Genomic DNA, 13,335 nt, shown 5'->3' with positions numbered 1-13,335 from the left:
TCCAGACCAAGCACTCCATTCCCCTTCCTGGAAAGCAGCTGTCTCCTTTTGTTACCCATTTGCCTTGCAGCTCAAGGAGCAGCAGTTTATGTTGCTGAGGATACCTGGTGTTTGGGGAAGGGCTGTTATTAACACTCAAACGTGGATCTTTTTATGCATTTAAAAATCCTGACGAACACCACTTGAAAAAATAATTTTGTTGTCTTTGGAGTCACAGCAGCAGAGAACTGAAAACACCATGCAACTGTATCACTACTCTGCTTAGTTATGCCTATTACATCTTTAATTACATGACCCTATACTGTTCTTCTCCTCCTCCCCCTTCCCCCTTCTTACTGCAACAAATGGTAGCTTTTCCAGTGCTGCTTTAATCATGGAAGAACAATTGGCAGGAGAAAGAATATTGTTTTCTGAACAAAAAAAAAGTGCTAAACCACATTTATATAATTACATTTGTTTGGGAATGCGACTTGATTAAAAAAACTAATAAATGGACACTAGAAATCCCAAAAGCTAAACAGAACTCATCTTTTCTTTAACTTGACTATTAGTGCTTCCATTAAATGCCTCTTTACTTTCATTCACAGAGCAGGAGCAGAACCTGGTTTGACAATTACAGGCTAAGGAAGAAACAGTACCTTTTCAGTAAGACAGTTAAAAAATACAGCTAAACTGAAGAACAGCAGGCACAGTCAGGAAAAACAAAAATCAGCAAATTCTTACCTGTTATTTAACGTGGTTGGCAGAGGATGCGTTGCATTGGGGGGCACAGTTGCATGAGCGAGAGGAGAAGGGTTCTGTGATATTGTTGCTGGGGTCTGAATTACCCCATTTAAAGCCCCTACAATTCCATTGATTGCCAGCTGGCTGGCTGGCAGTGCTCCAATTATTCCACCCACACCAGGCACTGCAGGAATGGTGGAGGTTACAGTCTGCATACCACTAGCTAGTGCCCCCACTGTCACACCATTGACCTGTTGAACTCCTGTGACTCCTGAGCCTTGCTGAGCTGGACTCTGCCCAGCAGGTGGTGGAGTGGAAAGAGCTGATGAACTGCTGGTGCTTTGTCCGCTGGAGGTTATCTCCTGGTGTAAAAACAAACAACAAAACCTCCTCAGCTGCATAAAATTCCACCTAACAGCACAATGCAAGGACTATGATGAGTTAACTTGGAGCAAGTTTAAGTTTAGAAGAACCAAATAAAAATTACCTGATTTAATACAGGAAGAGAATTGTCTGGTAAAAAACTATTTCCCAGATGAGGGCTTTTACTGCTGTTCAAGGAATCGGTGCTAGGTGCTAAAGTAATTATTTCAAAACAAGACACAGTAGTTAAATTTCTGTAACATGTAAAAAGATTCAGAATAAATTATTTCAAAATAATGTCAAAAGGTAAACATACAAGATGTAAAGTCAACCTTAAAATCATTGCTGAATAATATTAACTAAATAACTGTGAATCAACAAACAGATGTGCTCCAGACTGAAATAAAAAAGAAACTGCAATGAAACAAGTAGTAATGGTTCATATAAATCTTCCAATTGACGTTTAAACACACCAAGAAATACTTAGTCTATAGTCATCCTACATGTATATGCATCTCCCATCAATGACATAGGTGGATGAAATAGATATTTCATATAAATACATGGTCGAATTACTTTGACACTTTAATACTCTCCTCTACTTACCTGCTTGTACTGGAAAGGCATGTACTTGATGAGAAGGGCTAGGATTTGAAGTTATTGTTGGAAAGGGCACCGAAAGCTGTGCATTGAGTAGCTGAAGCCGCTCCTTCTTAGCGGTCAGATTCTTTATCTGTTCTTCTAACCGCCTATTTTCAACCTGAAGCTGGTGTAATGATTTAAGCATTCCTAAAACTAAGGTAAAAATGCATATGTTATCTTTCACAACCACATTCAAAGAATTAATAACATCTTCATTTTTTTACTAATAACATCTTCATTTTTTAAAATGTCTGTATTACAATTTAAGACTAGCATTAAGTCATATGTGAAAACATAAAATTATTACGGAGAGATACATTATAGAAATTTGACTTTAAGTGGAAAGGTTTAGGATCAATTTTGTGTAATTTGAAGTGCAGAAAAAAGTACATAGCATGTGATAGTAATTTTGAAATATATCTACACCCTGGCTTAAATACAGATAAAGTTGCATCATTAGGGCTGACTTTCATTTTATGCAAACAGCAGCACATGGTATCTTATCCCCAAACCAGAATATAAAAATAGTATTATTTTAGTAGTACAGATTTTTCCCAACTATGCAATTTACCTATTTCAGCTGCAGTATTAGAAAGTTTAAACATTATCAAAACAGAAGAAGTTTGACAAATATGCATTCCACTAACAATACAGCCAACCAACAACAATTATGTAAAATCAAGCAAGTTTGTGAAATGGGAGGTTTTCTGCTTTAATGCCCTATACAGTGAATACAAATTTACAGAAACAATGGAAAAAAATGTCATCCAACGTACAGTTATCATGACACACCTTGTGAACAGGAGCCCTCCTTTGCTTTGAGCGGCGATCTACAAATCACCCAGCAGGGAGCACTGTGTGAGCACCGCACTTACCACCCCTTTTTTTTGCAGAAGGGCATCATCTTCTGTACTAACCTGATTTTTACCAAGCACAGTTTTCTCAACTGAGATTCGGTTTCAGAACTTGGATTTCCCAACTAGTACTACAGTGTGACTGTAAAGCCACAGGGATAGCCTTTTTTTTTTTTCCCCCCTAAATTGTATTTGTTTAACATGACCTCTGGGCCTACTACAGACATAAGTCTACTGGTATAGGCACATCTGGTCATTTCCCAAGGATTTAGCTTTTATCCCTCCTCTTCAAGAACATACAAAGGAACCCTCAGTGAGCCCAAATGAGATGCAATAAGACTTAGCTAAACCTGTCCTCCAGCTATCATGTTTAAAGGATTATCCCTGCATGAATTTCCTCACAATTAGCATTTTTGTCAGGATACCATTCATAAAAATACCAACTAGATACCACTTTACACTACCAACAAGAAGAATAATATGTTCGATAAAAATACAACAAAGCGCCTAACCTGGTTTAAAAAAAAATAATTTTTTTAATATATTCAATCATTGCCTTTGACACATATATATTGTTGAATATGGACATCCAAGTGATCTACTCATCACTTATGTTTTTAATGTATTCATTCTTGGACTATTCCACTTTATTAAACATAACATGAGAAAATAATGATTTGCTTGCTTTGAGAATTTCACAAGAAATGCAGAACATAATAAAGATACGAAAGCCCAGTAAGACACCTGCCTAACATTTGTAAACATGTCTTTAAAACAGCAACAGAAGTAGACAGTTTAGAATTAAAAAATTAAAAATATAACAATAAAAAAAATATTGTGCCAATTTGTATCACACAGTACGAAGCAAAACGGGGGACTGTGCTATACTATTTACAGTAGTGGATCTAAGAGTCCAGAATTCATTTCCAAACTCTGCAAGTGACCAGCTGGATCTGCAAGTCACTTCCTCTTGCATGACACAATTTCCCCATCCATAAAAATGTAGATAATTATAGAGAACTCTTTTGTAATCTACTGAAGCCATGTGCTGCATTAAGAACTATGTTACAATTATACACTTCAGTTATATTTCTATTCACAGCAGAACATAAGTTTTTTTAAAACTCTTAGACAAGCACTGAATGGCATTTCTGAATAACACAGTTAACAAAAGCAGTAATAAACAGAATGTGAGTACTTACTGTCACTAGGGGTGCCTTGCTCTAATAAAAACTGTTGTCCTTCACTCCATTGCCTCTCTAGAAGCTGTTCTATGCTGGCTGCTACTGGAGGCAAATTTTCCCCACAACTGTTCCCTGATTGATCATAGCGAATCTGCAAGCTGCTTACAGGGGATCTGTTGAAAATATTGCAATTTATTGATTAAAGAAAAGGATGGAAGGAAATAAACATATTAGTAAAAGGCTGTTAAAGTTTCTTACCTTGTATCAGTCCTTAGCACCTACATATCTTACATTTCCAAGACTAAGTTAATTCACCAAAATCACTAAGAACTCCTGGTTCTCACTGCCAAGGCTTTAATAAAAAAAAGATGTCCTATTTCACAGTGTAAGAATTTATACTGAGAAAGCATGTAACCCCATCTTGCATACAGACTAACATAATACCTAACTGACAAACGGCACTGTATTCAAGTATACAACACATACTTCTACAGCAGGAAACCATTGTATATGGATACACAGAGCACCTGTCTTCAAAAAAAAAAATTAAAAATATTCCAATCTTTCCCAGAGGAAACTGGGAAAATAAAAATAATGTATTAGAATCAGCACAGTAATGGTACTTTCACATAGAAAGGCCATATATATAATTCCACTGCCTAACTTGTTCTAAAAAGAATCATGTAAAACCAGATTTTTGAGGGACTATGTGAAAATATTATCTCACAAGGGATGCAATGAAAGTTAAAGTTACCCCCTGCCTGTCCTGTGCACACTTAATATACTTCCTTTTTTACTCATGATCACACACGGTTCAAAGAATAATCCCTTTGCCACATGTCTTTCCTCATTCAGGAGAAAAATGAAATATTCACAGCCACTACGAAAGCTGGGTACCCCTCAGGTCCTATGAGAAGGCTTCTTTTGCATTGGATGGGGCAAAATTTAACCTGTGAGCAAAACCAGATGCTCAGTGTATTTCTGACTTGGGATTCTGGCCTCATGGATGCATGGCCCCATTCCTCATACATGACCAACACCAAAGCCCACTAAAAGTTGGTTGCTGTTTTTGTTTGTTTGTTTTGTTGTTAGGGTTTTTTTTAAATCAAATCCAGTGAGCCCAGATTCAGATTCTTATATATTAATTATTATTATAAGTAATAACTATTGGTGCCATCACAGGATCACAGCTGTCCTGCTCTACATGTAGTGCAAACTTACCAACAAGACCATAGACTAGTACAGGACAAGATATAGGGCTCAGGAAATCAGTGTGTTAATTATGATTAGCGTAATAAGCAGTGGTCACAGCACATTAGCTACCTAATGACTGACAAGCATTTTGTAGGCACCAGAGCAAAGCGATTTTTATGAGAAAAGGGTTTAAGTAGGTGACTTAAGAGCTCTGTAAGTATTTATAAATAATTCTTCTTTTGCATACAGGATGAAAGAAGAAAAACACTTGTTAAAACAAAAAGCCCTGATGAATGGGTAACCAAGGTAGTGTTTTTTGACAAGAGATGACAACTCTACAGCATTTAACAGTTCAGCACAGACATGGCAAAAACAGCCTTAGAACTAGTTGATTACACGATGTGCGGAAGTGGTAAGAAGGAAGGTTTATGTGGAAACATTCTGAACAGATGTATTGCACTCTGCAAAAACAACGCAGTTTTAAAAAAAACATACAAAAAACTAAAAAGACAACAACAAAATCCTGAAAACAAATACAGAAAACCACCACACAACCCCTCAGCAACTTTATTCTCTGTGCATGCTTCTGAAAGGCGCATAACACTACTCCAACAGATTGCACCATTTGAATTATAAATCACCAACAAACTTATTGTTGGGCTTAGGACTGTTTCCTATCAATTTCACAAAGGTAGAAAGCAAAGCAACCCATGACTGTATAACCTCTGCAATCCTTCACTGGAAGCCTGTACACAAGGAGAAGAAATAAAATCTAGATTTCTGTGTATCGCAATATTAGTCGATCACATCCTCTTCCAGCTGAACCCCTACCTCACTCATTAGACATGATACGGCTCCTGCATACTAGGGCTGAATCTTTATTCCAAATAGTGTTTGATCACAGTTTCCAATAGGATTATAAATGTGCTGTATGTGCAGGTCCGATGCAGTCACTGAGATGGGAATCCCTTGTTTCATGTTTCATACCTTGCTTACTTTCACAATTGTTTTTTGTTTAATTTTGGGGAACAGTCATTTATACTCTTACAATACTAATTGTAAGCAATACTGAATTTAGTTATAGGCATGCATACATACATATTTCAATGCAGATATTACATAACACATTTTTAAATCTAAGGTTAAGTATGGGGTAAAAAAAGTTTAAGTGCTACCTTGGGAAAAGCAGCAATTCCTTTGCAAAATGGAAACAGCTCACATATACCAGGTATATTTATATTTCTCATATATATTAAAACTTTAAATATGACAGCTTAAACATCAAACACTGTGGTTATATAGGGGTACAAAGACATAACATATGAATTTGAAATGACCATACAGCTCAGGAGTCACATACGTCTTTCTCCAAAGACATGCAATTGGCTGCATCATCAACAGCAAACAATTGTTTCTGCAAGTGTTTTTATTTTAAGCAACTGTTTGAAAATTACATGGTTCTTTCAGAGAAGTGTGTTATTTATGAATCTCATAAGCTTCAAAGGGAAGAGAGTCAGAACTTGCAGAAAAATGATTTTAATAGATAAAGCAGGTAACATTCAGAGTTACAAAGTTTTCAGATAGCAAGTTTTTGAAGTTATGTTTTTATTCACTATAAACCATATTCTAAGTAATCAGAGTTACTTATGTAACTGAGGAAGGTGGGAAGTTACCTACACATTTTAGAAATGTTGACTTATGTGTGATCTTTCTTATTGCACAAAACCAGGTGAAATCTACTGACTACTGAACTTAATTGAATGGGTAAGTTTTCTAAATTTTTTCCATGTGAGGTATTTCAGATGAAGTTTTTCCACCTTTCAATTTCGAAACTACAGCAGTGATTTCTCCCCCCCACCCCAACTCCCGCTTTTTTGGCTTGTTTTTGAACAACTCGACTGCCAAGCCAAAAGCTCTGCAAAGAGATACAGCTTCCACATGCTGAAGGAAGCTCTGCAATTGTGGACCGAGTTGGCCTTCGTATTATATGGTTTTCCTTTGCCATTCCCACCAAAACCAGCTGAAATTTGACCATGTGGTAAGTGTTGAACTGTATATACCCTGCTTAGAAGCATTGTATTTAAGAAGTTTAGCTTCCCAAATATTCTACCTAGAGACAGCCTGAACACAACTATGACCTACAAAGACCAGGCCTTTGCATATTAACTAAGGCAGCATTAAAACTTGTAATTACCACAACACGTAGGCATAACAGGACTACTTAATAGATAATCAAAGTTCTGGAATTTCCTAGCTGTTGAGCATTTCCCTTTGCAAAATTCTCATAACTTACTTGTCTATATATATACAGACGTGTTCCTTATTTATATCAAGATTTATATGCTAATGTAAATATATGTATTTGTACTGAGAACACAGTCTAAACTAATTGGTAAATTCTCTATTTACTGTTTTAGAAGCAACATGTATTGGAAAGCTTAAATGCCAGTTTATGACTAGGTAATAACGCCTAAGTATTATAATGGATATTCTCACCCCATTTGACAATAAGTCCTTTGATTAATTAAGGAATCTAATACAAGATCAACAACACCAGGCATGTACATTAAATTATTTGATTTGGAGATATTATAAATTACTGTAATAAGCAAATACTGTAACAATCAAATTCATTGTTACAATGCTGTATCTGTGTAACTACCATTTTTCATCTATCCTAAAATCCTTTTCAAGATAAAATCCCCACAGTTAGTCCCTTAGTTTAAAAAAAAAAAAAAAAACACATACCAAAAAAACCCCAAAACGCAAACCAAAAAAAAACCCACCCAAACAAACAAAAAAAACCCACACACACAAAAAAACCCACCAACACTATAAAACCCAATTCATGCGGGATCCAGTATGGAAAATAAAGCCTTTTAAAAGATTTAAGTTTCACTTAAAATACACAGAAAATATTACTGAAGTATTTAGAGCACAATATTGAAATTTTAACAGCAAGTATTGTAAAACAAAATAATGTGATACAATTCCAGCAGAATTCTTACGTCAAACTTCTGTAGTAGAGGGGAATTGCAGCAGGGGAAAAAAAAAAAAAGTACTTCCCCCACCCCCCACCCCGAGAATTGTTGCATGTTTTGAAGTGGTAAAGGAAAGGGAAGGAAATATTTGTTTGAAATTTTTACTGATATTTAACTTCTCAGACCATCGTATTCCTGTTACCATTGTAGCCTTTAAGTCTATGGAATTTTGGAATTTTTGCAAATATGACTAAAAATATGATTATGGTTGGAATTTGAGAAGTAGTACATGTTGATTAAATGATAAATCCCTCTAAAGCAAGCCTCCTTTTCTTAAGTAAAGTCCTTCATTTATAACCTAATTTCAGTTGATATAAAAGTAAATATCAGCACATTTTTAGCTATCTGGACATATTAGGATTTTTTTTTTTTTGAGATTGATATATCTATATAAAAATAAACGTGTGTATACGTGTGTCCGTGTATATGTAGTCTTTTAAAACACTTATGTATTACTGGTAAAAAGACAGTGAAATTTCCAAATCTTAAAACATTCCCTCTGCCTGCACTCTCCAATGTAAATAACGCTTACCGTGGCGAGAGACTTCCTCTGGGTGAACCTCCTCTGCCAACAAGGCTGCGGCTATTATCTCCGAGATCTTGATCTGCAGTGTAAATATTTCACAGCTGATAAATCGACTCTTCTTAGATAAGAGTTTTAAAGCTGATGTAGATATTTTAAGAATACCTTAAATCTCAACTTCTCTCTGTAGTTACTGCTGAAGAGTGAATACGTAACTACTTTAAGATTGCTGAACTGTAGCATGTAAGGTGTTGTCCCTACACATTTCTGAGGCTGTACCAGGCCATGGATTATGTTCACTTCTTTCATTCCTTTCAGTTTTACAGCAAAGAAGCGTGGTTTGCATTTGCAGTGCCCTCCCCTCAGCCACTTTTAATTTCTACGGTGAAAGTAATGAATCACAGCTGTGGACAGCTAATCTGTATGCTTATCACAGCAAATCCTGATGCTCTGTATTTTTTTAACACTTTGCATCCCAAAACAACTCATAAAATATATAACGTATTAAACTTACCGCTGCCATCTAGGAAGCACACATTATTCTGCAAATTTACTGAAAACTTTATGAAAGCGTGTAATTCACTAATTCCTATTTATAAGCAGAAGCATAGGAAAGTCCCTTGCTAAAAAGGTAGTAAAACAAACAAAAAAGGCCTCATTAAATATACGAAAACGTTTTGCTTGGAAGGACTCAAAAGGGTTATTTTCCCTATGGCCTCTCAATAAAATAACCCTATCTGCCCCCTTCAAGGTTGCCCTCCCCCTATTCTGAGTCAAGCGACCTCCGACCTCTTGGAGGGCAAAGACATGACTGATCCATTCTTGGTAAACTGCTAAACTCATTCCCTTCCCCCAAACAGGCATGACTACTACGACATGTCAACAAATCCTTACGGGGGGAATGAAACAAAGCAAAGCCAGCGGCTCATTAAAACCGTAGAGGAGAGCCAGCGGTACAAAATGCCAATCGGTAAATATTCACAAGATTATTAAATGCTGCAGAAGTTCTCTAACGGGATCTCTTTCACACGAAGTTGTATGTAATGCAATTTCATGAATTATGCAAATAAAGGTTTAAACTATTCACGACAAAACCCAGAGCTGTGTTATTCTCGTTGCAAAGAGCTCCAAACTGAACACATCAATCACAGAAGTCACAGGAGACATTGTTGCATTCCTGCCTGCTGATGGCTCTGCTTAAACATTTACATTTCAGACACACAAAAAAAAAAACCCCCAAAAACCCCCAAACCCAAAAAACAGGAAGAAAACCCTCGCTGTTCTGCAGGACAACTGAGAATTACTTCCAACGCATAACAACTTTATACAGACATTTAATAACCAAATGCCGAGCAGAGTTCAAAAATAAAATTTAACAATCTTTTTAAAAATACTTAAGTCTGTGAAGTTGCACATTTGTCACCAGCAGCGGGAAGCTTACCTGCTTGGCTGTTTTCAGACTGAGCTATAAGTGCTGCCATTGCTGAATTTGGATTCAGCCTATTGCCGTACATATGGGATGGAGGCAGACTGAGAGAAGATCCAGGTAGGGTGTTTGCCTGCAAGAAACCAATTAAAACTTGAATCCTTTTTTTAAAAAGGGGGAGAAATGCTAAATATATTTTAAAGAAGAATTCCAAATGCACAATTATTAAGTTGAATTTTTTTTTAAAAAAACTGAATGTATTTAAAAGAAAAAAATATTCTCTTCCATTTGTGATTTCAGAAATAGAACTGCAGTACTTTGAAAATATATCAGGTTTTAAAGTGTGTTTTACTTGTCGTTGGCAAGACATGTTAATAAAAAACCTTCTAATAAAAAAATTACTGCAGCAAATGTTAAAAATACCAAAATTGCATTTTAGAACAACCACAGTATAGCAGGATGGGTAGACGTTCCTTGCAATCCTGAAGTATGCGCTCAATGCTAGGACTTAGTAGCATGGCGAACATGTGGTTATCCTACTAATTATTTAATCTTATTAAACCATTTACAAAATAAGGGCAGGTAGACAACAGATGTCTCACAAATGCTTGGGTTCCTTACATCACAAGCCGGCTGTGGAGGTCAAAAGGTCCAACTTTCAGCTCTATAGTTTAACTACACAGAGCCATATTTCCTTTGCTCGACTCCGTCATTAGTAAAACCTGCACACTATTTTGTTACTTCCTATTTTGATAGACTTGGAAGCCTGGTGTTTTTTTGTTTTGTTTTGTTTTTATTTTAAAGAACACAAACAGCCATTACAAGTATGTTTTCTATACAATAGGGGGCTCGCCGAATCACAGCTTTGCCCTGACCCCATATAAGGAACTGTATTTTTGGCAGTTGGCCAGCTCTGCTTATTGAAGAGCTCCCAAAGTTTGTGTTCATTCATGTTGCTAACCACAATTCTGAAGGTCTCTGCTGGGACTTGTGCCAAACAAGCGAAAATGAACCCTTAAACAGACGAAGCTAAGGAGGCTGGCCAAAATCTTGCATAATCCAACGCAATAAAAATACCTTCTTCCTTGGCTGCTTATGCTTTTTCCCTTTCGAAGAAAAGATTTGTGTCAAATGCTGAGTTGCAGAGACAGGCAATCAAAGAAAAAAAGGCTCGGCTGCTTATTAAAAAGGCATTTTCCTACCTGATAAAAAAATTATTTCAGAACAAAGAAAAGATTGCAATATTGGGTGGAGGGGACACACACACAAAAAGATACACAACCTGTATGATCACTGATTTTAAGATTAATCTTTTAAGAAAATGTAAATGACCTTTACAAAGGAAACTTTTTATAAAAACAAAAAAAAAAACCAACAACAAAAAAGAAGCTGAACAGTAAGGAACTCAATTTGTGGGACATTTTGACATGTATAACTGCACACAAGAGACAGGGGAAACATACTGGTTATTACAGCAAAATATTACAGAGTATAAACTATGTCTCTGGAAAGAATCACACACTACCATTAAGTTTTGGCTTTCAGCCAACATATTAAACTTGATGAATGGACTTTTATGAATTCACACAACTGTTTTCAATGATGCTTTATTTACTATATACTGGTGAGAAATTGTGCCTGATACTTACATTCCTCTACTGTCACAAAGTTAGAAAAAGCCACAAGTAATTACTTACAATGATCAGGGTGTGTTTTTTTTTTCTTTTCACTTGCTAGCTTAAAGGTTATGTGCAAGATTGCTAGACACAGAACGACAAATCTAGCTATTTCTTTCTTTTAAAGAATTGCACATCTTTGGTAGAATTAATCTGAATTAGTTATAAGTCTTAAAAATAATGCAGGCATTTCCACCTACCCAGGTATAATAGCTTCCAAAAATACAGTACATATTAATACTGTGACACTGATGAAGGTGGCAATACTGCACAGCTCCTGCTATTTTCCTTAATAAACACCTATAGTGTGATTCCAACTCAACTATTATTGTTCACCCGCAACCTTCAGCTGTTGTCCTCTCAAAAACAAAACAAATGTCAAAAACAATGTAGGGTTTTTTGTTAAATCCTTTCACTGAAGAAGCCTTACAGAACGGAACATTACGAGATTCAACCATTATTTGCTTCCGTATCTAAGAGACAAGACTAGCAAAATAAAAATCTATATATACTTCACTGAAATAAATTGATTGAGTTTATGAATTCCACTAATATAGTTTGTGCTATTTTTTTTAACTACAAACACCAGGTTTTACTTCTGTTTAGCTTTAGAATATTTCTATAAAATAGAAATTTCTCTTAATTCTAGTAAGCGTACTGCTCACATTTTACAGAGAAGCTGCTATACTTACTCTGACTCTGTGTAATTCACTGCAAGGCTGCTTAAAACTATGCAATAGCAACTATATATTAATTTATGATGGCAGGGCAGCTATAATCAGCAAGGAGAATACGTGTTTATTTGACTGAAACATGCCCAAAGAGCTTTAAGAACTTTCTAAAAGTATCTAAGTATCTTGAAAGGAGTTGCTAAGTCTGTTGAGTAACCATCACATCACAAAACAAAAGACATCAAAGGAATTAAACAATGTTTGCTAAGTGGGTTGATATAACAGATCAAAAGACTTAGCATGATTTAAACAATATCTAAGAACTTGAGTTTTTTCACAAGTGGTGGTTCACCCTAAACTTAACCTCTGTTTATAGTTTAAAATAATAGTAAAGGTGTCCTACAACAAGTTGGAACTACAGAAGTTCTAGTGCCATCATGTATCCTGTGCAACTCTCAAAGGAAAAAGTCACATTAATAAAATTGTTCAAGTAAGCTGGAGGTAAATAAAAAAACTTTTTAAATACTTTTTTTAAATGGCAATGTAGAATGACAGGAATAACGATTTGTGAAGCTTTATTATGTATGTGACGACTTCATCTGACAGGAAAGCAGAGGAGGTGGAGGAGTGCTACATTATTTAAAGGTGAAATAGGAGCTTCATGTTTCACTCACAGTCGAAACAAGCTGTAGCAAGCATTTATTAAAAATGCGCAATCATCCTGTCAATACATATTAAGGTCACAGGACTGAAACATGTTCTAAAATGCAGAACTTTTAAAGCTGTAGTATTCTTTATTTCAACTGATTCTATTTAAACAGTCAACACAATACAGGATCAAAATGTATGAACCAATAAAATAAAGAGACTACTAAGTATTTATTTTGAAAAGGCAGCAAATTTTCCTGAAAAGATTTTAGTAGAAGGATTTAAGCCCATCTAGAGGTATATAATACACTGCTTTCATTTATGGCATGTTCAATAAATCAGGAAAGCAATAAGGAGCAAAGCAGCACAGAAGGAAGATACACTGTAATT

General features: G+C 35.7%; 1 protein-coding gene across 2 annotated transcripts in view; it reads right to left on the bottom strand.

Moving 5' to 3' along the window:
* MLLT10 (MLLT10 histone lysine methyltransferase DOT1L cofactor) overlaps positions 1-13,335 on the bottom strand; it is a gene marked incomplete at both ends in the record, with an annotated part of 132,872 nt that overhangs the window by 7,607 nt on the left and 111,930 nt on the right. For both annotated transcript variants that reach the window (XM_082014587.1, XM_082014588.1), the window contains 6 exons: positions 724-1,085; positions 1,211-1,299; positions 1,693-1,881; positions 3,785-3,939; positions 8,534-8,606; positions 9,966-10,083. In XM_082014587.1, coding sequence (XP_081870713.1) covers positions 724-1,085; positions 1,211-1,299; positions 1,693-1,881; positions 3,785-3,939; positions 8,534-8,606; positions 9,966-10,083 — 986 coding nt within the window. The remainder of the gene's footprint in view (positions 1-723; positions 1,086-1,210; positions 1,300-1,692; positions 1,882-3,784; positions 3,940-8,533; positions 8,607-9,965; positions 10,084-13,335) is intronic.

The sequence above is a fragment of the Phaethon aethereus genome (assembly GCF_964289735.1).
Source record: "Phaethon aethereus genome assembly, chromosome: 2".
NCBI classification, from domain to species: Eukaryota; Metazoa; Chordata; class Aves; order Phaethontiformes; family Phaethontidae; genus Phaethon; species Phaethon aethereus.
Note: the sequence above shows the minus strand (reverse complement) of the source record. Positions and strands in the feature narration are given on the sequence as shown.